The 27,908-nt window shown below is 46.6% G+C and overlaps 2 protein-coding genes and 1 long non-coding RNA gene across 7 annotated transcripts in view; 2 read left to right on the top strand and 1 right to left on the bottom strand.

Annotated features, from left to right (window-relative positions):
• SLC12A3 (solute carrier family 12 member 3) overlaps positions 1 to 3,114 on the top strand; it is a 35,617-nt gene extending 32,503 nt beyond the window's left edge. For all 3 annotated transcript variants that reach the window (XM_077898359.1, XM_077898360.1, XM_077898358.1), the window contains one exon: positions 2,693 to 3,114. In XM_077898359.1, the coding sequence (XP_077754485.1) occupies positions 2,693 to 2,834 (142 nt within the window). In that variant the 3' untranslated portion in view covers positions 2,835 to 3,114. The remainder of the gene's footprint in view (positions 1 to 2,692) is intronic.
• LOC144314329 (uncharacterized) lies at positions 302 to 17,117 on the bottom strand. Its single transcript, XR_013380129.1, has 2 exons — positions 16,107 to 17,117; positions 302 to 533 (listed from the first exon to the last, which is right to left on the bottom strand). It is a non-coding gene; the product is annotated as an uncharacterized LOC144314329 (long non-coding RNA).
• Positions 16,604 to 27,908, top strand: HERPUD1 (homocysteine inducible ER protein with ubiquitin like domain 1). 3 transcript variants are annotated; one of them, XM_077898362.1, is made up of 8 exons: positions 16,604 to 17,086; positions 20,046 to 20,123; positions 20,213 to 20,287; positions 21,277 to 21,407; positions 23,608 to 23,727; positions 24,220 to 24,570; positions 26,066 to 26,171; positions 27,589 to 27,908. In XM_077898362.1, the coding sequence occupies exons 1-8, from the start codon at positions 16,934 to 16,936 to the stop codon at positions 27,751 to 27,753; spliced, it is 1,179 nt and encodes a 392-aa protein (XP_077754488.1). In that variant the 5' UTR covers positions 16,604 to 16,933; the 3' UTR covers positions 27,754 to 27,908. The 3 variants fall into 3 exon arrangements, with proteins under 3 accessions (XP_077754488.1, XP_077754489.1, XP_077754487.1); XM_077898363.1 differs by having other exon boundaries at positions 16,614 to 17,086; positions 20,216 to 20,287; positions 23,608 to 23,730; XM_077898361.1 differs by having other exon boundaries at positions 16,689 to 17,086; positions 23,608 to 23,730.

Genomic DNA, 27,908 nt, shown 5'->3' with positions numbered 1-27,908 from the left:
GGTCTCACTTTTGGGTCTACACCCCTCTCTTTTTCTATAAAGATGCCCTCTTCAAAGGCAAATATTAGTAATGAAATAATAATAATCAGCATTACATTTTATTGATTGAGCCACACTTGAGGCATCAGGCCTTAGTAATTTTCAAAACTCTCTGTGTTGGTTCTGTTTTACACCCCCCCCCCACCTCGCCCACAACACACACACTTTAAAAAGAGGGAAACTGAGTCTCAGAGGAGTCAGGCAACTTGCCTGGGATGATCCTACAGCCGTGAAGTGGGGATTGGGTTTTTGAAGCTCTGGGTCCAGGTTAGGTCCAAGGCTGCCTTTGTGGCCAAGAGTTGCGAATCTGAACAAGATGTTCCTCTGTTCTGGAGCGGCTTTGTTTCTGAAGATTAGTAGCTGCCAGGGCACACATCCTGGGAGCAGGAGTCGAATGTCATTGACTGCCACAGGGGCGGAGTACAAAGTGAGTCTCTTCCTTGGACGGGTGAACAGGTGGACAGGCAGACAGGTGGACAGGCGGATAGGCTCAGCTGAGGAAGGGAACATGATGCTGAAGCCTGCAAGGCCACAGCATGAGGGATGGGTGTCCCCTGCCCCTGAGAATGCAGCCACTGGCCCCCTCTCGGCCTTTGAAATTTCTGAATTCAATGCCTGAGAATGAGGCAGGAGTTCCCAGAGAGCTTTGTCAACGTAACCGAAACCTCAGCATCACTGTGAAATCAGGAAAGTTTGGTTTCCATCTTTCCACTTCCCTTTCTCCTTGAGAGTCACCAGATACAAACATGTTCTAATTAAGGTAACACTAGCTTAATGAAATACCCCCGTTCCTGTGGCCTTTCCCCGTCGTGGGGATCTTGCTCTTAAAAAAAAAAAAAAAAGATTTTATTTATTTGAGAGAGAAAGAGAGTAGGTGGAGGAGAAGCAGAGGAAGACAGACAAGCAGACTCCATGCTGAGCACAGAGCCTGATGTGGGGCTCAATCCCAGAACCCTGAGATCAGGACCTGGGCTAAAATCAAGAGTCAGATGCTGAACCGACTGAGCCACCCAGGCGCCCCTAGGTCCTTCCTTTCTACAGGAGGGTAGAGGTGATCCCAGGGGAGGCTTTGAGGATGGAATTTTAAGGCAGGGACAGGAGTTCAGGGACCCCTGTTGGCCTGCTCAGCAGAGGTGAGGGTCGCTGTGAGCAGAGGTGGCCGGGGAGGGAGGATCCCAGGACCTTGGGTGGAGTCCCAGCTCTGCCGCTCACCAGCTTGTTGTGTCCTGCTGCCAAACAGCAGTCAGTGCGACAACAGCTTACGGAGGGGAGGTGCTTGCCAGGAGCCAGGCCCTGCGCCGTGCCCTGTGTGTGCTTTGTCCTCTCTAGGGCTCACCAACACCCTAGGAGGGAGGTGTGTATGTCCTCACTCCAGGCAGGAGAAGACACAGGCTGAAGGCAGGGAGCCACCTGCCAGAGCCACGTGGCCGAGGAGGGGCAGGCCTCTCCCACGCTTCCCTGCGGCCAGAGTCACCCAGCGCTGTCCTTTGTCCCCAGGGCCCTAGGCGGGGTAGAAGGCCAGTCCCGCAGGCGCCACCCCGTTCCCCACGGTTGTGCTGAGCTTCAGATGAAATAGTGGCCAGGGGTGTCCCGGTAGGAGAACAGCCTGGAAAGTGCAGCCCCAGGGAGGTGCCGGTGCCTGTGAGATCCTGTCCTTGTCCCGCAGTCAGGAGCAGGGCGGCTGCGGTCGGTCGTCCTGAAGCATTTTTGGAATCGCAAGATGGTGAGAAAGTCACCTCCTGAAATGGCCGAGATTATGTGGCCGAACGGCAGCCCCAGGGCACCTCGTGATCTGCAGGGCACTGCAGTGTGGACCAGGCCCGCCCCCCGGGGGGAGCTGCTCCCAGGGCCCCCACACATGGCAGGAGCCTGGGCAGGGACACACATCACATCGTGGCGGCCACAGGCCCGTCAGCGGGTGGCCTGAGGGGGCAAGACCACGCACTCGTCAGACTGTGCTCTAGGCCCAGGGAAAGGGTAGCGAGCGAGACAGACCTGGCCCGGACATACGGACATACCGTCTGCAGGGGGAGACCGACAACAAACAAATGAAGAGTTTGGAGAGTGGGAAGGGCTGTGAGGCAATGAAACAGGGTGCTCTGATAGAGGGGGACAAGCAGGCCTGCTCCGAAGGCCCCTCCGCGAACCAGAACCACCGACCGCCCACACCTGGCGCCAGCCTGTTCCGCGGGGGTTGACCCGAGAAGGAGAAGGAGGGAGCCAAGGCCTGAGTGATCTGAAGGAGCCAACCAGGTGGAGAGTGGGAGGCACTGCCTTCGGGGTGGGGACAGCATCACAGCAGAGGCCCTGGGGCAGGAGCAAGCTTGCCATTCTTTTTTTCAGGAATGGAAAGAAAGCCATTATGGCTGTAGGGTTGTGAGCGAGGACAAGGGTAGAAGGAGGAGAGGTTGTGGGTGTTGGTGGAGACCAGATTGTGTGAGTCTTGCAGGCCATGGCTTTGTTTGGCCACCAGCTTTGTGGCTGAAGGTACATTTGGAGTCGTGCTTTTAAGGAGAGCAAGAGGTCATTCAGTGGGTAGCTAGGAAGAAGGAGCAATGAAGGAGTCAGTAAACAAGCATTCCTGATCAGAAAGCTGGGCTGTGCGGGGAAGGGCTCCCGATAAGTCTTACTGCTGCTTCTTCCTGCCTTGCAGTACCTTGCCTATAGGGAGGAAGGGGAAGTGCCCGAGCTCGCTGTACATGGCCTGGCTGGAGACGCTGTCCCAAGACCTCAGACCGCCGGTCATCCTGATCCGAGGAAACCAGGAAAACGTGCTCACCTTTTACTGCCAGTAATTCCAGGCTAGGATACCCAAAGCTGAGGGTGCCTGGGACATCCACCCATCCGTGGGGACAAGATACATGTCCTGTTGTGCTTAAGCATCTGATGATCTGACTGAAGAAGCTGACAGATTTCCAAACTTTGGCTGGACCCCACTCCCAGTGGACCTGTCCTCTGGGCTTTGTTTGTATGGGCTAGAGAAGTAGTAGATGAAATTGTGTGGAAAATTCTCTGGTGGTTCCATTTTCCTTTTAAGTTTTCTTTTGATCTTGATTACAACGAATTAAGATTCCAGTCTTTGATTTTTTTTTTTTTTAGATTTTATTTGTTTATTTGAGAGAGACAGAGAGAGCATGAGCTGGGGGAGACGCAGAGGGAGAAGAAGGAGAGAGCTCCCCACTGAACAGGGAGCCCAACACAGGGCTTGATCCCAGGACTCTGGGATCATGACCTGAGCAGAAGGCAGATGCTTAACCAACTGAGTCACTCAGGTGCCCCCAGTCTTTGATTTACATGCAAATATAAGTTAGAGTGCTTAGTGTGCATGTGGCTGCCAGTCAGGAGGATGGGTGACCCCCTGCAGCCCTTACAAAGGAGGAATCACAGAGCCCTTTGAGCCTCCATGATGCAAATTTCTTTAACCACTTCTCACTCTCTTCACTTTCCATAATGTGTCTTCAGCGTTTGGGTTGGTTCTTTGGTAGACCAGGGACTCTTAAACTCATTTAGGTCGCAACCCATGGTAAGAAATATCTTTTATGTTGAGACTTGAAACAAACATACACTGAAATGATAAACGTGTCACAAAACAATACTTACCTTTACTGTGGGCAATGCACTCTGATATTTGCTGTTTCTTTTTCTCTTTTTAAAGATTTTTATTTATTTATTCATGAGAGACACAGAGAGAGGCAGAGACATAGGCAGAGGGAGAAGCAGGCTCCCTGTGGGGAGCCCGATGCAGGACTCAATCCCAGGACCTTGGGATCACGACCAGATGCTCAACCACTGACCCACCTAGGTGCCCCTCTTTTTTTCTTTATAATGTTGGCTGCAATCCACAAATGGCTGGTGACTCACGATATGTAGAAAGGCCATGTTAGGGATCATTGTCATTTCCCCAGCATGTCCTCCAGAGAAGGAAAGGGGATGAATAGCATATGTGAGGACAGGGTATGGCTGGTGGGCACACTGAGGAAGAGCTACAAAGAAGGGATGCGTGGGTGGCTCAGCAGTTGAGCATCTGCCTTTGGCTCAGGACGTGATCCCAGGATCTAGTCCTACATCGGGCTCCCTGCATGGAATCTGCTTTTCCCTCTGCCTATGTCTCTGCCTCTCTCTCTCTGTCTCTGTCTCTGTGTGTGTGTGTGTGTGTGTGTGTGTGTGTGTGTGTGTCTCATGAATAAATAAATAATATCTTTTTAAAAAGCGCTTCAAAGGAGGGGCAAGATTAAGGGTGTCTCATGGAAGGATGTTCACTTTCAAGTTTGAGTGGAGACAGAGGATAGAGGTATGGTTAGGGATGCAGGTCTGGTGGGTCAGGAATGGAGAAGCTGAGAAGGGGCATAAAGGTGACCAGATTGGCAAAGGATAAGAAATGCCCACAGCCCACCCCAGGCTGGAGAAAAGAACAGGGGAGGAGGAACTACCAGCAAAAGATGGAAGCAGAGGAGGCTGCAGTGGGGGTGAGTGTAGGATGGGGATTGCAGGGAACCTGGGGAAGAAGGATGTTTGGATACCCTCAGAGTTTTTGCACCAACCAAGCTGGGACACAAGAGCAGAATGTATATTAGGAGATGTGGGCAAGGCTCACTGAAAAGGCATTTCAGCTCTAGATGCACCCCAGCAGTAGACAAGTGGATTCCTAGAGGGATACCACTGGCCGGGCCTTCTTGCAATAGCCGCTTTTTTCAGGGTGGATGAAGGAAGGAGGCATCTTTGGGTCTGGTAGGCCCCCTCCAAGCCCACTGCAGTGCCCACTTAGTCACAAAGGCAGAAATCTCTTTTCTAGTGTCCAGACGCAAAGGACTTTAGTGTCTTGCAAGCGCTCTCGCTGCAGAGACCGAAGGCTCTGGGCCCCCAGGCTTGTTATAGTTTGTTTCACGTATCAGAACGTGTTGAGAGTGACCAAGTGCCTGGCTGAGCTCACTAGGGATGGCTCCTCTGTTCTTGAGAGACCAGAGAAGTGTCCTGCCTCTGAGCCATTCTATAGACCTGGGACCAACCCCCAACCCCAGATAGGTGAAGCCTCACTCAGGGAAGGCTTGCCTTTCTAGTGCCACATCGAAAACTGCTTCCTGACAAATAGTTTATAAATAGATTGATGAGACTCTGATCCAAGGTCAGAGAATGCTCCAGCTTAGGGCATTAAAAGCAAACAAACAAAAAAACCCACCAATTTTTGCTCTCTTGGAAACTACATTTTGAACAATGATAATAGCTTTGTTTAAAAAAAAGGGGGGGGGGCTTGAGTTAACAGTAAGGTCAAAAACAATGAATAAAAAATATGTTCACTCAGTCAACAATTTATTTGTTTTGGAACATACTGTTTCTCAACTCTGCTGAGTGTTTTGAAAAAATTAACTGTGCTGTTTTCTCAACCCTGGCTGGAACTTTTCCCTGAGCTTTCACTGGTTCTTTAGGTCATATTGCCAGATTTCCACATGAACATTCATAGGAGCCACTTATATTCCCTTTGCTTCTCTTTCATGTGTTTGCAGACTCACAGGGAACTCATTTTCTTCTGTTTTGATAAAAGTCTCTGAGTATTCTCAAGTTTGTCTCAAACTGAGAGGTGGAGGGGTTAAGTGGAGAGTCACAGCCTTGCCACCAAGAGACGAGGTGAATCTCTGAATCTCTGTCTCCCCTCAAAATTGGCTGTGCAGCCTCAGCTACCTCTTCACCCCTCTGGGCCTCTGTCTGTGAAATGAGAGAGCTAGGCCAGAACAGGTGTCAACAGTCAGCTGGTCTGCTGATGACTGTGGTTTGGCCCACACATGGTTGATCAAAGTGGTGGGTGCTGGGGGTAGGATGGAGAACACATTCTGCAGTCATGCCCCACGCTTGGCTGCTACTTCCTACTGCCCTGCTGGGGGCTCTTGAAGGCTCTCCTAGTCATTGTTGATCCTATAGGGCACCAAAAAGGTAACAGATTTCAATCCCCAGTGTATCTCTCTCTCTCTTTCCCTTTGGGTGCTAAAAATCCTCCACCTTCATGAGTTTCAGCGGTGCGAAGTATTTCCCATATAGTCTTCCCTTGCATGGTGCATGGAACAGGGCCCAGCAGCAGCCAACAGCCACACTGGCCATCCCAGCAGGGGGACCTCACCTATGTCCCCTGGGAGCCACTGTCTAGTCAGCTCTCAATTTTCTCCTCAGCATTTCAGCCTCCAGATTTCACATCTTCCTTCAATTCCTGCTCAGACTTGTGGCTTTGAAGTAATCACAGTAATGGCCTATTTTTCACCCAATAGGCTTGCTTAGTTCTATCTCCCAGGCAGAAAACAGTGGGCCTCATTATCACATGGAGAGTCCACATTTCTCTTTTATGCATCTGCCTGGCCTCTCTTGTGTGGTGAGGGAGAGGTGACTTTTACAGGGCTGAGACTAGCTGGAATGTTCCAGAAGAACCACCTGACTGGGAGGCCCCCTATCACATGCAAAGCAGTCAGGTTTGGCTTGTAGCTACGGTTAGCACAGGAAGTCACCAAAAAAGCTGCTAAATTCAGAAATGTTCATAGAAGCGGGATGTGGGAAAGCCCAGGCGCTGCTTCATTGGTAATTCTCCCCTTGAAGTGAAGGTTAATCTTATGATTGAAAGAACAAGCATCATATAAGCCCTACTTCCTGAAATGGAGCTAAAATATATTCAGTTTCTAAAAATATCATGTGAGTAGAGTCTTGAGACAAGCCACCTGGCTTAAAGGACAGATAGCAGAATGTCATACAGATGAAGGATGGTGTCAAGAGAGAACATGTGGTTTTTGTCCCAGCTTATGAGAGAGTTACAAATAAAATGCTCTAAGGATGTGAAAGAGGGAGCAAACACATAAGATCAAGGGAATTGGGCTAGTCTCAGAGAAAATGGTATTTTGAATAGGTGTGAATGATTGGTAGGATTCTACAGACAGGTGGCAGGAGTAGTTTGAGCAAGGATCTGAATAAGGAAAGCCCTTGTTTGGAGAACAAGAAATAAGCCAGTTTTCCTGGAGTATGAGGGCTGTATAGGTGGGTAAATAAGATCAGGAAAGCCATAATGTGGAAAGCCCCCACTTTGAGGCTGGGGAGCTCATAACTGACTCAGAAGCACTGGGGAGCCACTGAAGGTGAAGGGGCAGATCTGAGCTTTAGGAAGCTTGACTGGACAAGAGATGGAGGAGGCTGGAATAGAAAAGTCTATACAACCCAGGGAGGAAGTTGTGTAGACTACAAAGTTAAATTAGTGAGGCCCAACACTCTTAAGAGTAGCAGAGGGCATGGAAAAGAGGGAGGAGGTGGAGGAGAGGGTGAAGAAATTGTACATTCCAGAACTAGGAATTTCCTAGATGTATATGTGGGTGGAAATAGGGCCCCAAAAAAGATAAACCTGGGCAGCTGTAAGATGGAGAAACCATGTAATGTGGAGGGCAAGGTAACAGGCTTCCTGCTGGAGGGAGAGAGAGTAAGTGGGTCTGGTTTAAGATACTTGGAAGTGCGAAGTCATCCCAGTGGGCAGAATTGTGGTCCTGGAGCTCAGAGAGCTAAAGGTGTCTACTGTGAGCTGGGTGCTCTCTAAGAACAGAGACCTTACATAGATTTGGGAGTCACACTCATGAACAGAAACATTGAAGCCAAAGTTTGAGTGAGCTCATCAAGAGAGAAAGTACAGTGAGTGGAGAGGATTTCAGGCTAGACCTTGAGATGGGCTATATTTAGGGGGCAGGAAGGAGGGGCAGCCAGCAAAGCAGCCTAAAAACCAGCATTGATGGGGTGGGGGGAGGAGAACCTGGGTAATCAAGCTCTCAGAAGACACCAGAGAAAGGGACGAAGAAGCAGAGTGGACTCTCAGAGCAGCCGTCTGCAGAGGAGCTGAAGCTGCTAAGAATGCTGTTGAATTTTGGGGTATTGACATCATTAGGAGCTTTGCAGAGAATACTTTGGAATAGTGTTGAATCAGGGACCAGAGATTGAGGAATAATTTGTGGAGATTTTGAAAGCAGCATATGTGCATACAGAACTTACATACAAGAAACCCAGCAATGGAGAGAAACATTTGGAAAATAAAGTGGGGGAAAAATGAGTTGGAAACTTGAGGGAGAAGCAGATTCTATGTGTTCTGATTATAATTATCTTGAGTGTGTATCAGGCAGTACAAAGCTAGGCTATGCTGCAGTAACAAATTGCCCCCTAAATATTAGTGATTCATGTGGCAAAATTTGATTTCTCTTTTACAAATATCTCTGGGCTGGTTGGGCAACTCTTCCGTGCCTCTCTTCTCCATGTCAACACCCCGTGATCAAAACTACTCCCATCTAGTGAGGACACCACCTCAGCCAGTAGCTTCCAACTCAATTGAGGGAAAGAAAAGAGAGCTGGAATGTCATGTGCTGGCTTCCAAATGCTTCAGCCCAAAAGTGACATGTCACATCCACTAGAAGTCCACTAGCCAAATCAATCTCATGGTTCCACCTAACTGCAAGAGTGCTGGGAAACTGAGGGGAACATTTGAATATTCATTGAGCAATAAATATCTCTATTAAAGGTAAGGGTGAGTAACAGAGACTGGGAGTATTTATAGGTCAGACCAGAAAGATTTAGGATGCAAGAAAGAAATTAATTGACGAAGAGGTAGTAACGGGGAATCAACAAAATATGAGAGATACTTTGCCTGTCAGCAGGAAAGGCAGAGCTGACATCTGCCAGCCTGAGGGTGCAAAACTCTTAGGACGCCTGCCCTTGTGACTTTCCCCAGCAGGACTCCTGAACACCAGGGCAGAAAACAAACATGCAGAAGACAGGTGAGACATTCCCCAGCGATGGGGCTGGCCAACAAAAAGAATGGAAGGCCAAGTCAAGAGGGAGGCAAGGAGAATGATAAAAATACACGGAGATGGCTGACCATGAGCTCCAAGGTGGTTAGAGAGGCCAGAAGTGAACAGCAAGAGTTGAGGAGATTTTGCAGGGCTGGTAGTGTGAGGACAGAAAGGGTGATCAGTGGGAGTGGGAGAGAGGGAGACAGAGAAGAAAACGGGGTAGTTTGTGGTCAGTATGTGTGCACTTCAAGGTGTGAGATTCTGCAGGAGGTAATCATTCTCGAGCAAAATCTAGAGTGTCCACCATTTGACTATGACATCTACGAAGGTAGTAACTGGGGTGAACATTTGGGTTATCAGACGGTAGTGAGATCTAGAAGTCTCAGGGGAGGGGCCAGGGCAGCTGGAGGGTACTCAGGATGGTGGCTGTTTACCAACTGGTGTGGGATGTTTCAATATTCTAACTACCGAGAGAGCTGAATGAGTGCACGTCAGCCATGATGGCCACCATGTCTGACTCATCTTTGCACCCCAGCACCCAGCGCAGGGCTTGGCGTTAAAGTGTATCTTTCAGCGACATCTAGTACCTTCACATTGTTGTGTGGTCATCACTACCATCTAGCTCCAAAACATTTTCGCCATCTTGAAAAGGAAATCTGAGCCCCTTAAGCAATCCCTCCCCACTGACCCCTGGCAATCACTAATCTGCTTTCTGACTCTATGAATTTGACTATTCTGGATATTCCATATAAATAGAATCATGTAATATGTGGTCTTTGTGTCTGGCTTCTTTCACTAAGCATAATGTTTTCGAGGCTCATCCATGTGGCACCAGGCATTGTACTTCATGCCTTTTTATAGCAGAATAATATTCCATTTTGTTTATCCACTCATCAGTTGATGGACATTTGAGTTTTTTCTACCTTTTGGCTATTGTGAATAGTGCTGCTATGAATATTCATGGACAAGTTTTTGTTTAAACTCCTATTTTCAATTGCTTTGGATATATACTTAAGAGTGGCATTGCTGGGCAGCCCTGGTGGCGCAGCAGTTTAGTGCCGCCTGCAGCCTGGGGTGTGATCCTGGAGATCCGGGATCGAGTCCCACATCGGGCTCCCTGCATGGGGCCTGCTTCTCCCTCTGCCTGTGTCTCTGCCTCTCTCTCTCTTGCTCTGTGTCTCTCATGAATAAAAAAAAAAAAAAAAAAAAAAATCTTAAAAAAAAAAAAAGAGTGGCATTGCTGGGGCATATAGTAACTGTATGTTTAAGTTATCCAGTAAATAAAGCTTGGGTACATTTTTAACCTTGTAAGGGCCAAGTTTAGAAGTGCACCCATCATGCAATTAACTATCAGGCCCATTGTTGGCTCCAATTGTCAATCTTGGCTGGCCATACCCCTTGGTGTCTCTTATTCAAGAGACACTTGGGGTTTTCAAAAACCAGCTCTGTTTCAATTTTCTTTGAATAAAAAAGTTATGGAATGAGCACTTTTAAGAGATCAGACACATGGTTGGGGAATAACAGGAAGTGGGTGTCACACTCCTCAAAGGCTGAGAACCACAGTCTGAGATACCTCTTTTCTTGATCAAGCAAAGACTCTTCCCTATCACTGGCCACATCATAGGGGAGGATTTGCCTTGGGGGCTGTTTCTGGTGAAGAAAGACAGTTGCTTCTCTCTTGGCTCAGCATGGGCACCAGAGGTGCTGTGGGATGGATTTCATGAGTATAAAACAGATGTCCATTTCCTGGGCAAAGGCAGAAGGTGGAGTGTGTGTGGCCAAATTGGGACTTCAGAAATAATCATTAAAGGCAAGATTTCTGGCTGGAGCTTGGGGGAGGGGAGCTCTGAAAACCCAATAAAATAAGAGATTCAAGAACAAAGTATCGAGGTACAATAGGGCCTAACCAGCAGCTTGTTTAAAGCAAAGCATGTGCTCTATCAGTGACCTTTTGCCTGTTCAAGATATGCAAAGGACCCTTCCAGACCTTCACAGCCCGACTGTAAAGTAAATCAGATCTTGGCTCCTTCTTCCATTTCCCCTTCTCAGAATTTAAAGATGAATTAGGTCACAGCAGAGACATAGCACCACAGAAGTGCTACTACAATCAAGTTTAAAAACCTCCATAGTCCTTTCATTTTCACACTTCCAGAAATCTCATTAAAGAATATGGATTTCCCTTTAGCTCATTGTATTTCTTTTTCTGAATGGTTTGAGTTTCTATCTTTGAAAGGCACAAAATCTGTATTGTATGATTCCGTTTTTTTTTTATAAATTTTTATTTATTTATGATAGTCACACAGAGAGAGGGAGAGAGAGGCAGAGACACAGGCAGAGGGAGAAGCAGGCTCCACGCAGGGAGCCCGACGTGGGATTCGATCCTGAGTCTCCAGGATCGTGCCCTGGGCCAAAGGCAGGCGCCAAACCGCTGCGCCACCCAGGGATCCCTATGATTCCGTTTGTATGGACTTTGGAACAGGTGCAACAAACCTGGAGTGGCAGAAAGCCGATCAGTGATGCCAGGGACCAGGATTGTGGGGGACGGGGGAGCGGTTGACTGGGAAAGGGCACTAGGGAACTTTCTGGAGTGATGGGAATGTTCTACATCTTGCTAGGGTGTGGGTTACACAGGCAAATACACTTGCCAAAACTCTTTGAATGGTGCACTTGACATCCGTGTATTTTACTGTATGTAAATTATACCTCAGTACAGTTCATTAAAAGCTAAGAATTTCAAAGAGTTATCAACTCTGTGACCTTGAGCAAATTCCTTAAACTTTCCATGCCTCAGTTTCCTCAGCTGTAAGATGGAAATAATGATAGCATCCTACGTCATAAGGTCGCTGTGAGGAGTAAGTGAATACATCACACAAGGTTCTCGAAGCTGTGTGTGTGGCATGTTGTAAGTACGCCACAGTGTTCACCATCAGCTCCACTCATGAACCAACCTTCATTCCCCCCTGCTTTATTTCTGCAATGTCTTATTTTCCATTTTTCCCATCTTTCCCTTTTTGGTCTATCCTAGTGCCAATCTGAATTTCTCCTTGAATAAACCAGTTGGTCTTCTGGCCCCAAGTCTCTCCCCATCAAATGCAGCCTCCATGATGATATGGATCCACACTGATTGTGATCATATTTCTACTACTGCTCAAAAACCTCCCACTGCCCACAAAAAAAGACTCCAACTCTCAAGTGTGACTATATAAAGTCTTTCCTGAGGTGGTCCTAAGAATTCTTTCCAGTCTTAACCTCTTGCTGAGGTTTATCATTACAATTTTTAGTTTTAAATATTTTATTTATTTATTTGACAGAAATAATACAAGCAGGGGGAGTGGCAGGCAGAAGAAGAGAGAGAAGCAGGCTCTCCACTGAGCCAGAGCCCAATGTGGAGCTCAGTCCTAGGATCCTGGGATCATGACCCAAGCCAAAGAAAGACACTTCACCAAATGAACCACCCAAGCACCCCTTATTTTATTTTTTAAAATATGTTATTTATTTGAGAGAGAGAGAGGAGAGAGAGAGAGAGCGAGTGCATGAGCAGGGGAGGAGAGCAGAGGGAAAGGGAAGGGGAGAAGCAGACACCCTGCTAAGCTGGGAGCTCAATTCGGGGCTTGATCCCAAGACCCCAAGATCATGAACTGAGCCAAAAGCAGGTACTCAACAGACTGAGCCACCCAAGTGCCCCTCATCACTTTTTTTTTTTTTTTTTAAATAAGCCCTGTACTTACTGTCAAACTTGACTACTGGTTTCCAAACCTGGCCTTTGAACGAGTACCAACTTGGATGCATCAGGCCCCATTTGACAGGCCTAAAATGGGACCCAGACACCCATCCTGGGTTTTTTGTTTGCTCATTTACGTGTTCAGTGGAGGCATAACGTGCACACAGGGAAAGGCATAAATCCTAAGTGAACAGCTTGATCTGTTTTGACAAATGTCTATACCTGCATAACCCACACCCTACCAAGCTAGAACATTTCAATACCCCAGAAGATTTCTTCATGCCCAGTGGTGTGTTGGTAAAAGTTTAACAACTGATGCTCTGGGATAAACAAAGCTCTGCTTTGGAGCATTTACTGGTCTCTGTGGTGGAAGTATTCCCGGCATGGCCAGTTTCAAGCCATCGATATGATGTCACTGAAAGAGTGGTTACTGAAGAGGCTCCCAGTTGGTCCTTGTGAGCCAGTCAGTACCAGCTGACTTTAGCACACCACTGCTGTGCCCCTTCCAAATCAAGTCAATTCCTGCTGATTCTGCCCCCATCCCCCGGCTACCATGAAGCTCTTTTCTCTCACCATAGATTAACTTTGCTTATCCTAGAGTTTCATGTGAATGGAATCTTAAAATACAGTACTCTGTTTCTTTCACTCAGCATGGTTTTGAGATTCATTCATGCTGCTGCATGTATCAGTAGTTGGTTCTTTTTTCATTTTTGTTTTTACTGAGTAGTATTCCATTATATGGATGTTCTATAGTTTGCTCATCCAGTCTCCTGGTGATGGACGCCTGGACTGTTCCCAGTGTTGAGAGCTATTATGAATAAAGCTGCCATGAACATTCTTGTGCAAATCTTTCATTTCCTTTGGGTAAATACTGGTGATGCTAATGGCTAGGTTGTAGGTAGGTGTTTCACTTTATGAGAAACTGCCAGACCGATTTCCAAAAGGATTGTACCATTTTTACACTCCCATCAGCCACACATGAGAGTTCCAGTTGCCCCATATCTTTGCCAATACTCAGGGTTATAGGGATCTTCACTTTTTTTGGGGGGGGGGGTAGAGTGAGGAGTAGAGAGAGAGAGATAGAATCTTAAGCCCAGGCTCCATGCCCAGCACCGAACCCGATGCAGGGCTCAATCTCACAACCCTAAGATCCTGACCTGAGCCAAAATCCAGAGTCAGACTCTTAACCGACCCAGGAGCCCAAGGATCTTTAAAAATGGAGTGCCTTGGGTGATTTCATTTTACAGCCAGGTTCAGGGGCCACTGGCCTGGACTGGTTTCAGTTTACTAAATACTAATGGCTAACATTTATTGAACATTTACTATCTGGATCTGTCCCAAGACCTTCAGCAATGTTCTATCATGTAAGCCTCACAACAACCCTATGAGATAGATACTATTATTCTTCTAATTTTGCAGAAGAGGAAAATTAGGTACAGAGAAGTTAAGTAACTTGCCAAAGGTCACATAGCTTATAAGTGGCAAAAGCTAGGCTTGAAAACAGGCAGTCTGGCTCTGAGACCATACATTTAACCACTGAGTTATACTTGCCCATACAAATTCTGTATACAGTCATCCTATTGGGCTTAATCAGTAATTGCTGACATTATTATTGTAATTCAAATCCTACACATCCTTGGAAGTTCGAAGTTCGGCTCAGATTTCACCTTTTCCAAGTTATCTTTGACTCCCCTTCTTCTCTTCCTGCTGCTATGGAATCCCTCAGTGTACTCATGCATCCTTCAGAAATGTCCTTTATTCATGTATTCTGGTACTGTCTTATCACCCACCCCTTATATTTGTAAGGTTACTGAGAATAGGGTCACTCCATGTTCATCTTTCTATTCCTGACATGTTTGTGGACTTGAATATAATGTTTTCCTAAATATGCTATGGGCAGAATCACCAAAGTCCTTACAAAGGAGCTCTCTTCTTGGGAGATATCTTTTTTAAAAATTAGAAATTAGATTACCTTTTTCCTAAGGAAAAGAACACACCACTTTACTTTTTTACTGAGTGGAAGTGGACGTGCATCTGATGCTTGTCACTGCAGGCTAGAGGAAACCATGCCATGTGCCATATTTAATTTCCCAGTAACGTCATTATCTCCTGTCTGGCTGCCTCTTTTAAAGCTTCTGCTATTTTTTATATGGCCTGGCCCCACTGGTCAGCTTCTAGCTAGTTCCAAGACTACCAGATCATAATCAGTCATTTCCTCCCATCTTATATATGAAAAGCAGGACCAGCTACACAATTTGTGAGGACATAGAGAAAAATGAAAATGCAAAACTTCTTGTTCAAAATGTATAAGAATATCAGATGGTAACAGCAGAGCATTAAAGCAAGAGTGGAGTCCCGTGTTTTTGCACAGGTCCCACACCTGTGATGAGAAGCGACACAGCCCTCCTCAGCAGATGAAAACCAATCACAGAAAGCTGAGCATGGGCACACTTTATCTCTAAAGCCCTCCACTTGGACAGGCCGGGTGCCACCTTTGGCCCAGGGTAGGATCCTGGAGACCCAGGATCGAGTCCCACATCGGGCTCCCTGCATGGGGCCTGCTTCTCCCTCTGCCTGTGTCTCTGCCTCTCTCTTTCTCTGTGTCTATGTGAATAAATAAATAAATAAATAAATAAATCTAAAAAAATAAATTGTAAAGCCCTCCACTTCCTCTTCTTAACATAAAGACTGCTGAAAAAGAAGCCACCCTAGTTCTGTGTTACATTAAGGCTAACTGTTATGGATCGAATCGTGTAAAAGGATGTTGAAGTCCTGACCCCCAGTACCTATGCATGTGGAAATGTGGTCTTTGCACAAGATCAAGCTAAAGTGAAATCATTTGGGTGGACTAAACCAGTATGACTGGCATCCTTATAGAAAGGGTGGTGTGGGGGTGCCTGTTGGAGGTCCAACTTTTGATTTTGGCTCAGGTCCTCATTTCAGGGTTGTGGGATGGAGCCTCAGGTCTGGCTCTGCGCTGAGTGAATGGAGTCTGCTTGAGAGTCTCTCTCCGCATCGCCCCCTGACCCCACTTGTGCTCACACTCTCTCTTAAACAAAAATAAATAAGTAAATAAATAATAAAGGGGGGGGGGTGTTGAGACGCAGAAACAGACCTGCATGGAGGGAAAATGATGCGGAAAAGCACGCACACAGGGAGAACGCACCCTGACGGCGCAGGCCGCGCTGGGACGCTGTAGCCCCACACCCAGAACTGCAGACATTGCCACAAACTACCAGAAGCAGGAAAACGCACTGAACAGATTCCCTCTCGCAGCCCTCCTCAGAAGGAGCAACCCCGGCCCAGCACCTCCATGTGTGGCTCCGGCCTCCTGGCCCAGGGCACAGCGCGTTCTGTCCCTCGGGCCTGCGGTCCGCGGCCTGCAGCCTCCGGCCCGACCAGGCCCCTCGCGTCAGCCGCCTGCCCTTGCCGCGCTCCCGGCACCCGCAGGGACAGACGTCCCAAGACGCCTGCATCGGGATGGGGCCCGCACCACGTCGGTGCTTTTTCAAGACCTTTCTTCCTACAGAGGCGAGGGCGGGAGGTTGGCCTACCTCAGCGGCACCGGCACCTCCACCTCGTAGAACACGGAGAAGCCTCGCCTCGGGGGCTCCGCCCCAGTGGAAGGCCGCGCGGGCTGGCGCCGTAAAGGGGATGCGCGCGCCCGCGGGGGCCGCGGTCACGTCCAGGCCGCAGGGGGAGTCCAGCCTGCGTCCTCCCCTGCCGAGGCCCCGGGACTCGCACACGGGGCCCAGACCGCCGTGCTCCGGGCGGAGGCCGCGGAAGGCGTGGGGAAGCCTCCGCCGTAGGGCAGGCCGCGGGGCCTGGCGTCCGGGCCGCCCGCACCGCCGGGAAGGGAAAGGGGCAGAGAGCCTCGGCACCCGGGGTCAGAAAGGGCGGGGAGAGCTGCTTTGTGAGGACACAATTTGCAGAAGCCTGCAAGCGGGGGGTCTGCCTGCCCGTGCCCCCACAGGCGCCTGGAGCAAGGCCGCACCCCGGTCCGTCCGGGCCTCAGCGCCCCGCCGGGGCTCAGCGCACCCAAACATGGCCGCCGAACCCGGGTTCCGGGGCCGCAGCCGGGACTCCGAGTGACGCAAGGGCGACGGGTTGCATCAGCCCCCGACCACGTGCTCGGCCCGCCCTTCCGCCCACGAACCGGGCGCCGATTGGGCCACGTTAGGGCCGTGACCCCCGCCCCAGCCAATGGGCGGCGGCCACAGAGTGTCCTCGCCGCAGAGCCCTAGCGCGAGGTGCCTATAAAAGGCGCCTGAGGCGGGGGCGCGCGCCCCAGAGACGCGAGCGGTCGTTGCGGAGGTTGTGGGCGGCCCCGACGCCGCCTGCCTGGCTTCTCCGAGCGCCGCCGAGCCCACAGCGCGCCGACATGGAGGTCGAGCCCGAACCCGAGCCTGAGCCCGTCACGCTCCTGGTGAAGAGCCCCAACCAGCGCCACCGCGACCTGGAGCTGAGCGGCGACCGCAGCTGGAGCGTGGGCCGCCTCAAGGCCCACCTGAGCCGCGTCTACCCCGAGCGCCCGGTGAGAGGGGCCCCGACTCCCCTTGCCGGCGTCCCCCGGCGCGGCCGCCATCCCTGCGGCTCGCGCATCGCCCCCAGCCCGACGGCCGGTCCCCCGCAGGTCGCCTCCCCGCGGGGGTCTCGCCCTGCCCCGCCGCCATCGCTCCGCCCTGCAGACGGGCTGCCTTCCCCGTCCCTCGTCCCGTGTCCCCCAGCCCCTACGGCCGTCGCCCTCCCGCCCCGCCTCCCAGACCACTGCCCCGTCCCCTGGGTCTGGCTTCCGGCCTTGGCCCCGCCGCCGAGCCCGCGGCTTGACCTTGGGTGAGTCCTCGCACCCTTCCAAACTCCGTTTCCCCGAAAGAGCAGGGCGACAGGCGTTGCGCACTGGGAACTGGATAGAAGCGGGGACGCAGGAATGCTGCGAAGGGGATCTTCCGAAGCAGCGTCTCGGTGCGGGGCAGGAGGGCGGGGGCCAGCGGGGCCAGCCCCGGCCCGTGGCTGGGGACACGGGGGAGCGCCCAAGGAGTGCGTGTGTCCTCGGGGCGCCGCAGCCGGCAGCGAGACGTGGCTCTTCCCCTCGCCCGCCGCCTTCCGCCGCGGCCCCTCCCTGCCCGGCGCGCCGGACTCCGCGGCCTGTGCCTGGTCCCGGGGAGGAGCCCCGCGCACTCTCTGCTTAGAGGGTTTAGAAGGAAGCAGGCAGGGTCTGGGCGTTAAGGCTTTGGCTCCTCAATTACAGACTTCCTCGCTTTGTTTTGGTTGACACATCTGTCAACATCCCCCTTAGCACCGCCCTCCCTTCCCTCCCCACCACGTGACGGAGGCTGCGAGCCGGACCTTCCTGTATTTACTTTGTACCCTGATATTATGTAAGTGTCAGCCGTGTGCTCCGCTGCCCACAAGTGCGATTCTGCCTTAAACAGGAGAAGGCATCTGGGCGACAAAGACTGTGAAATTGTTGCCTCTTACCTGAAAATTTGCAGCATGTGGTAGCTGAGGGGGGGGGGAGGGGGGAGTTGTCAGGCTTTTTATCCCTTAATTGTTGAATATGGAATTGTAGAAGTGAGCTTTCCTTCCGAGTTATTCTTTGAATTTTGCTAGTTTACCTAAAAAGCTGTCATTCCTTCAGCATTCCCCTTGGGACTATTTGTAGTTTCACCACAACTGTTTCCAAGAAACTCGGTGGCCCAGGTGCTGTGAGAATAGCTGTTAGGTCCACAGATAGGTGTGGTCCCTAGTTGCATCATTTGGTAAAAGTGTTTTGGAGGAGAGCTTCCCTTAAGGGCTTCCTTGGGTGACAACCGTCACTCCTATTAAGTCTGAAGACCCAAAAATTGTAAATAAAAGACCTCTCAGGTGTGTAAATTTGTGCATAAAAATTATGACTGGAGGGGCACTCGTCATTTGGTTTCTTACTTTTATAATAGTTTAGCATATTTAATTTCTTTTTTCAAATCAGCCTTCTGATTTGATGGAACGTCAGGTCAGGCCTTTTATTTTTTTTTTTTTTTTTTTTTTTTTATAAATTTTTATTTATTTATGATAGTCACACAGAGAGAGAGAGGCAGAGACACAGGCAGAGGGAGAAGCAGGCTCCATGCACCGGGAGCCTGATGTGGGATTCGATCCTGGGTCTTCAGGATCGTGCCCTGGGCCAAAGGCAGGCGCCAAACCGCTGCGCCACCCAGGGATCCCAGGTCAGGCCTTTTAAAGGGAAAAACAGGCATCTATGGTTTTCAAAACCTTTACTAGTGTGGAACTCTTTATGTAATGCAGGACCCCACCTCTAGCATTTAACAAGATTATGTGCATAGCATTACCTGTAAAGTCAATCAGAACAATGGTGAAAAATAGTATCCAATTTGGTTCTGTAGTTCAAGGTGCGTGGTGTAAAAAAAATCCTGATTTATGCAGATAAATAGATGCAATTATCGTTTTGATTGATTTAAACAGTTTGCTTTATAATCTCCAGCTACTTGGCAGGAGCAACTTTATTCCAGATTTTGCATAATTGTTCTGTCCTTGGGTTGGTGATCTCTATAGAGTACTGGCTTTGGTATGTATCATTTGAGGCCGTTATTTTTAAGTATGGTTTTTAAAGGAATTTAAAATCTAGTTGATTTTAAAAGTGAGATTTATATGAAAATGTGTAGAGTCCCTGTGGTTTTGAAATCACTGGAATGGAGATGACGGTTGGAATCCTGACTCTTCAGCGACGGGTGAACTTGGACAAGTCAGTTTCAGACTTTTCCTCCCTTCAATAGGGGTAGTAAGCCTCATAGAGTTCTCTGAAATACTACCTACGCACCATTTCCTCTATACTTGGATTTGTATGTTAGGAAAAGTCTCTTTGAGAGCTTAGTTTAGAATTGCTTTATGTTGGGGTCCTGGGTGGCTCAGTTGGTTAAGTGTCTGCTTTGGGCTGAGATCATGATTTCAGGGCCTTGGGATAGAGCTGCTCAGTGGGGAGTCTGCTTTTCCCCCTCCCCCTCCCCCTGCTTACATATATACACACACTGTCTCAAATAAATAGATAAAATCTTAAAATTAAAAAAAAAATTTCTCTTAGGACAATACTAGGTGATTTTGGTAAAGGCTGACCTTGGTTGGGAGTACTTTGAGTTTTCTCTGAGATCAAACCAGGTTTTGAAGTTAGTTGCTGTGGGATCCCCAAATACAATTTGTGTTTTTAGTGGCAGAAAGGAATTTCCTTGGGAGTTTAAAAGTCAAGTAGGTCATCATAGATTTTGTGGACTGGAGATAATTTGCCATCCTAAATTTATTTGCATGTTAAAGAGAAATTCAAAGTTCAGTACTTTCTATAGAGGAGTTTTGTATATGAAACCTTTGAAAAAAAAAATGCTTTCCTGTGATTCTAGGGAAAAACACCCATATTCAAGTTATTTCTATCAAAGTTTCTTCTGTATTTGGGAACTTGTGGGAGCTAAATGCTGACCTGTGGTACTCTTTCTTTCCATGAGTAGCGTCCAGAGGACCAGAGGTTAATTTATTCTGGGAAGCTGTTGTTGGATCACCAGTATCTCAAGGACTTGCTTCCAAAGGTACATCATTTACACGTTAACTTTTGAATGTTTTAAAAGCACTTACCAGGTTAAATTCAGGTCCTAAAGTACCTCCTTATTCTTGTTAGCAGGAAAAACGGCATGTTTTGCATCTGGTGTGCAATGTGAAGGGTCCTTCAAAAACATCAGACACCAGCGCAAAGGTATGTCTGCTTTTCCAGATTATAACAATCTGTGTCATTCAGACTCTCATGGTAGAAATAAGGGGAGTTGGAAAAAACTCTTAAGAGATTTTAGTGCCTTTTTATTATCAAGTAATATTTTGTTTCTTCCCCAGCAAAAATCAGGAATTAGAAACTTACCAATACAAGTGCATGTCTACTCTCACAGTAGTAGACTATGCCAGTGTTGTGGGAAAGTAGTGTTCTACATTACACAATCTTCTGGGACATGATTTGACCTACAATAGCTGTGTATCCAGATCACTGAACCAGCAAGGCACTTTAAAATGGGCTTTTACTAAATTTAGCGCATAATAAGCTGCTTCTAAGGAGTCACTAATTTTTATAAACAATAAAAGAAGTGAATATATTTCCTTTGGAAATTTTCATTGTGACTTATTTAATTGGATAGGAAAAGATCACAGTCTCTATCAAGTGATCTCTAAAGACTTACTTATGTTTGAGAGCCAAAGTAGTTTATTTTTCATTTCACAGTGTTGACTTAAATATACAATAATAATATTCTAATGTAATGATGCACTCTAAATTAGGATCATGACTCTTTCATGAAACATCTGAACATAGAATAGGAAATTTCTTTCCTTTAGGTTGCTGGTTGGGTTGTATTTCTAAATCTTATTGGTCAGATTTAGTTTCTTGATTTAGTAAATTTAGCACCATAAAATCTATAGAACATTATCAGGATACTTTAACTTCATTGGAAGATTTTGATAAAATTACAGCATCGTTATTCTAGGAAAAAATAGAGAATTTTAAAAATATCTATATATTGAAATTGGATTGAATAAATTTCAGAGTATTTTTTACATAACGTTGCATTTATTTAATTTTGTCATTCAGAGGGTCAGGATGAGGGACATAAGCCATTCACAGCAAAAGAATCCTTTTAGTTTTGTTGCAGACAGTTGCATCAGATCCTTTGTTCTAATGTTCATCTTATACTTTCTTAGGTTGCTGAATCCACAGAGCAGCCTGCTGGTCTCCATCAGGGACAGTATCCTGGGGATTCCTCAGGAGACAGTTTAAGACAAAGGGATGTTCTTCGGAACCTTTCTCCGTCTGGATGGGAGAATATCTCAAGGTGAGTGTTACAATAGAGCACCAGGTTTATACAACATGGATGTGCGTCATTGCATCAATTTTAAGAATAAAGTATGTTTATGGTATGTAGTCACAGAACTTTAAAATGTAAAAAATGTTGCTTTTTAAGGGCTTCACTCTAAAGATCATAAAGATCTTTTATGCATTTAGCTTAATACACAGCCTTTTACAAACTTATAAACATATGGGGGTGCATGTGTTGGAAATGTAGGCATTTCCCTTCCCATGTGGTTGTGCTTTGCCTTGTGCTGACCTCATGATAGGGACTTAGTGCTGCAGAGAAAACAGCTGGTGTAAGCATCTCATAGCTGCTTTGCTGAGTGGCTTTGTGCTTTGTCTGTCATAACAATGGGTGACAAAAGGTGAAAAGATTAAGAAATGCTCTGCCAAGGGCTGAGTTGGCAGTGCTAGGAAAAAAAAGGTCTTTTCTTTAGAGCAAAAGCCAGGAGTGACTAAATGCTCTGATGTTTAGATTTCATACCTCTTGGAACACCTTATTATGAAAGTTGTTATGGGGAAAAATAATTAACTACAAGTTGAAATTCTGTAATCCCTTGACTCCTGCTTCCCTTTTCCTATTGGTTTTTAATAATTTTGACACAGTCAGGTATTTGAGGAACGGTGAGTTGTTTTTTCCTTAACAGAAATTTCAAATACACACAAAAGCAGAGGGAACAGTGTAATGAATCTCCACGCAGCCATCGCCCAAACCCAGTAATGATCAAAGTTTGACCATCCTTGTTTCATCTATTCCTCCTTTGCTTTTTCCTTTCTGAAGTGTTTAAAAGTAATTCCCAGACATCATGTCAGTTCACCCCTACATACTTGAGTTATCTTGCATATTTACAATGCTCTCCTCATGAGAACTACAAAAGCACTTTGTTATCCTCTCACTTCCTTTCACTGTAACTTTTTTAAATGATCAAAAACAACATTATAACAAGACTTACCTGAATTGGAATACCATTTTGGAAACACTCTGGTTAGAGAATTTGGTTAAAAGACAGCATAGGGGCACCTGGGTGCATCAATTGATTAAGTGTCTGACTCTTGATCTCAGCTCAGGTCTTGATCTCAGAGTCCTGAGATCGAACCCTGCATTGGCCTCCACGCTGAACATGGAACCTACTTAAAAAGAAGAAAAAGACTGTCAGCATATAAATTGGATAATTGGATAGAAACACTTAAAAGTGTTTCTCTAATTCTAGCTATACAACATGAGATTTGTGGCCCATATGCGTGTTAATTTCACCTTGATAAAACTTGTTGATTTTATTCAACACATATTTATTGAGTAGCCAATACATAGAACTTTAAGGACGGGAGTTAACCAGCAGTGCTGATCACATAACCAGTTCCTGATTTTTCCACAATTCTTAGTTTCAGTTTTGTGAACTGCTGCCAAAGAAGTTTACTGTCTAAGGCACACAAAGCTAAAGATGACACCCATATCCCCTGCCCTTGGCTGTTTAAGAAATAGGAGTTTGGTGTCAAACATGTCTCAAATCCAGCCCTGCTATTTAACTAGCTCAATGACTTTGTGCAAATCCCTTGTCTTCCCTGAGCTGTATTTCAGCTCCCCTCTGTGAAATAGAGGGGAAAGCTCCCTCCTCACAAGGTCGTTGAGGATCCAGTGAGATAACAGTCCAGCAGCCTATACAGGGTGGTCAGTAAGCACGTATGAGTGATGCCACATACACACGTAGCTCAGCCCCACAAGTAGCTCAGATTTAAGGGTGGGGAGAAATGAGTATCAGGAGGACAGGGTAGTTTTCTTCAGGAAGGGCTTTGAGAGAGATGTGGGTTTTTAGAGCGGCTCTTTGTAGGATAAATAGTGGGTTTAGAGCTGCAGTGAGACTCGGCAGATGGAGAACAGGGGTGAGGATCCACCTAGCCTGAAAGGGTTCAGATTGTTTATATGTCATAGTAATGACATGGTGTGAGAACCCAGTGCTGGGCACGGGCTCTTGTGTCCCTGTGGGACCTGGACCATGGTAGGGGGGCTCTGTCAGCAGTTTCTGTGCTTATATGACAGAGGTGCAACACACAGTAATCTACCATGTAGCTGTCCTAAATAAAGCCTCTACCTCTTTGATTTGAAGTCCTAATTGTAATTTAGGCCTTTTATTTATTCATACTATGCCAGGTCAAAATGAGTGTTTTTTAAAAATCTTTCATAGGCCTGAAGCTGCCCAGCCAGCGTTCCAAGGCCTGGGGCCTGGTTTCTCGGGCTATACCACCTATGGTTGGCTGCAGCTCTCCTGGTTCCAGCAGATGTATGCGCGGCAGTACTACATGCAGTAGTAAGTCCTTCCCTGTCATGCGGGGGGGGCGGCCAGCGTTAGGGATGGAGGGATGAGGGTATTCATCAGTTTCTGTAGAGGCCTGCTCTTTCTGGTCCAGTGGAGGAGAGTGTAAATAACTGCTCCCTAATTCAGGGGGACTTATGTCTGTTTGTAGTTTCAGGAGTTCATTGAGAATCAGTTACTTCCTTTTTAATACGAAATATCTTTAAAGTTTTGCGAAAAATTTAATTTGCTACTGTACCATGCTTTTATGGTTTTATGCTTCTAACTCCAGGTGAAATTTACCATGTGCTTCTCTAAGGAGCAGAAGAGGCATTTATAGATAGAATTGTTAGTAAAGAAATTCTTCACTAAGTTCAAGAAAAGTTTTCATATACCTATTTATAATTTTTGACAGTAAAACATCCTGTGTAAATAAGGTTATGAGAAGCAGTCTTCACAGTGCTTTGCTCTCAATAGTATCTGCCTCTGTCATTTTCATTTTAGTTTAGCGGCCACTGCTGCATCAGGGGCGTTTGTCGCCTCACCAAGTGCACAGGAGATCCCTGTGGTTTCTGCACCTGCTCCAGCCCCTATTCACAACCAGTTTCCAGCAGAGAACCAGCCAGCCAATCAGAACGCTGCTCCTCCAGTGGTGGTTAACCCTGGGGCCAATCAAAATTTGCGAATGAATGCACAAGGTGGCCCTATTGTGGAAGAAGATGATGAAATAAATCGAGATTGGTTGGATTGGACCTACTCAGCGGCCACATTTTCCGTTTTTCTCAGCATCCTCTACTTCTACTCCTCTCTGAGCAGGTTCCTCATGGTCATGGGAGCCACTGTCGTCATGTACCTGTAAGCACATGATTTGATTTCCTTTTTTCCCTTTACTATGAGTTAACACCATATGGTGGCTCAAAGTAAATATAGATTTTTCTTTTTTTTGAGCAGTCGCAGTCATTGTTTATGGAAATGTATTTTTTATTGTGTTTTTAAAAAAGATTGTATTTATTTAGAGTGTGTGAGTGGGGGGAGGGGCAGAGAGAGAGAATCTTAAATGGACTCCATACCCAGTACCGAGCCCAATGTGGAGCTCAGTCTCACAACCCTGAGATCATAACCAGAGCCGAAATCAAGAATTGGATGCCTAACTGACTAAGCCACCCAAGAGCTCCTGTGAAAGTGTATGTAAATGGTACATTTCTGGTACTTTCAATGCAAGGAGCTGAGAGCTTGATTGGACACTGCTGAAAACACATTAATGGTGTGTTAATACAAGAAGAAAATTCTGTTTTCTTCTAGATAAGGTAACTGTCAGGCTCATGAACCACAATAATATGGCCCTTCTAAGGCATGGAAGGGAAAATTATATTTCTTTTGAATAAAACAAGCTACAGCTCTTGCCTTCCAGGATGAAGGTCAGGCACTGACTGCAGCATAGCTTTGACAGGCCAGGGAACCTTTACAGATCTGATATTTGGCTTTATCCATTGCTCAGAGTAGTGGTTCTCAACTAGGATGACATTTGTGACTGTCACATCCAGAGAGGTGGGCCTACTGGCATCTAGTATGTGAAGGCCAGAGGTGCTGCTAGGCATCCTGAAAAGCACGGGACAGCCCCACAGTAAATCTCCAGCCCAATATGGCATTAGCACCAAAGTTAAGAAACCCTGGCCTAGAGGAGTACTACGTCTTTATTGTCAGAATTGATAAGTTTTTCCTCTATAGGGAAAATGGCTTCTTATTTTATTTTTAAAAATATTAAGAGAGAAATATATGAATAATATAACAAATACTCATATATCCAGAATTATTAATTGTTAATATTTTGTCACATTTGCTTTAAGACTTTAATTGGATTTTCCAAATAAAATTTTAGGCAATTCCTTAAGATTTACAGTCTCTATAATCATATATTTAAGTGGCCAAATTTAGGTTTTATTATTATCCAGATTATTACATGTTATAATCCCAACTCTGTGTGCATGTGTGTATTTATCCCCCTCTCACCCCCTGCTCAGATTTGCAGATATAAAGTTTAGTTTGGATGAGCAAGTGTTTTTAGAGCACTTAATGTGTGTAGGTGCTGTTAATGTCGGCCACATGGTGCTGAATAAAACATAGTCCCCCATAGTGAGCTTAAAGAAGCTGACAGGCCAGTGAAGAGGTCTAGGAGATGGGGTGGTAGAAGGTGTCTCCAGATGGGCCTGGCTGTGAGCTTCTAATCAGAGCCCTGCTCTGATGAGAGGAGGAGAACAACGGGGGCCTTATCTAATCAAGAAGACCCTTACATTCTTGAACAAAGTTCACCATGATGAGCTGAGGTAGAATTTATGTGCTTCTTTTGAAGGCATCACGTTGGATGGTTTCCATTTAGACAGAGGCCGGTTCAGAACTTTCCAAATGATGGTCCTCCTCATGAAGCTGTTAATCAGGACCCCAACAATAACTTACAGGTAAGGAGCTTCCAGTGGGGCCCAGCAAGCTTCATGTGAAATGCCAGGCTCTCAAATCCTTAACCATTAGGTATTTAACCTCATGGTTTGCCATTTCTTTTTGTTTTTTAAAGATTCTATTTATTTATTCATGAGAGACACAGAGACACAGGCAGAGGAAGGAAGAAGCAAGCTCCATGCAGGATGCCCAACATGGGACTCGATCCTGGATCTCCAGGATCAGACCCTGGGCTGAAGGTAGCACTAAACTGCCGAGCCACCCGTGCTGCCCTGCCAATTCGTTAGGCTGAAGTTTCAAGATTTTTTTCAAATTTATTCTTAGAGCAGTAGCTATTTTTTTTTTTTTTAAGATATATTTATTTTGAGAGAAAGAGCATGCAGAGGTGTAAGCAGAGGGAGAGAGAGAATATCAAGCAGACTCCACACCAAGTGTGGAGCCTGACACAGGGCTTGATTCCATGACCCTGAGCTTATGACTTGAGCAGAAACCAGGAGTCAGACACTTAACCAACTGAGCCACCCAGCCTCCCTGAGCAGTAGCTATTTTTGAAAAACATTGAATATGCCATAAAATCCATCAGGTATTTTAGTCATGTGGCAATTTGCATTTTGACATATGTAAATAATTTTTTTTTAAACTCACTATTTTGAGCATTCAGTGGTCTCTAACGATTATTGTATAATTATGTAATTACTATATTATATAAGTATTATACCATGGAAACTGCTAATAGTTATTTTAATTAAGGATTAGGGATAGAGAAGCACATCTCACAGACTAAATTTCCTGGAGAATTTCCCTAGGTTTATAGAGCAGTTTAATCCATAATCCTTTTTTTAAATAATTCTTTTCTTTTTTTTTTAATAATTTTTTTTTAAGATTTATGTATTTATTTATGAGGGGGGGGGGCAGAGACACACAGGCAGAGGGAGAAGCAGGCTCCATGCCAGGAGCCCAACGTGGGACTCGATCCCAGGACTCCAGGATCGCACCCTGGGCCAAAGGCAGGCGCCAAACTGCTGAGCCACCCAGGGATCCCCTAATCCATAATACTAAAGGATATTCTTCTGTAATATAAATTGTCACCCTAGTATCTGTTCTTAGAACCCAGAGTTTCCATTTTTGGTTTCTTAGAACACTGCCAAAATTAGGATATCCACGTTTAATGAAATGGTTAGCTTAATTCATGAGTTTAATAATAAAGAGGTAATTACTTCGTTTGTTCTAAATACTTACTGCTGGGAATTTTCAAAACTGTGAGAAGATCACCAGCACAGTTGTGCTGTGAGGCCTGAGAGCTCCATTCCCAGAGGCCTGGCTGCCAGGGATTTACTCTGCCCTTTCCTAACTCACATTACGTTATTTGGTGTTTGTCACGATCCTAATGGTTTTCTCATTGTGTTTCCTTAACTGTAGGAAGGCCTTGATCCTGAAATCGAAGACCCCAACCACCTCCCTCCAGACAGGGATGTACTGGATGACGAGCAGACCAGCCCTTCATTTATGAGCACAGCCTGGCTTGTCTTCAAGACTTTCTTTGCTTCTCTTCTTCCAGAAGGCCCCCCAGCCATAGCAAACTGATGGTGCTTGCTTTCTGGCTGCTGGAGGCTTTGACAGGCATGGACTGGATCACCTGACTCCAGCTAGATCTCCTCACCTGGACATGGCAATGGCACAGAATTCAAGAAATCAACAAGGAGGAGGTTATGCTTTTGTTGATCAAACAAAAGCAGAAA

The sequence above is a fragment of the Canis aureus genome, chromosome 5 (genome assembly GCF_053574225.1).
Source record: "Canis aureus isolate CA01 chromosome 5, VMU_Caureus_v.1.0, whole genome shotgun sequence".
Classification (NCBI taxonomy): Eukaryota; Metazoa; Chordata; class Mammalia; order Carnivora; family Canidae; genus Canis; species Canis aureus.
Note: the sequence above shows the minus strand (reverse complement) of the source record. Positions and strands in the feature narration are given on the sequence as shown.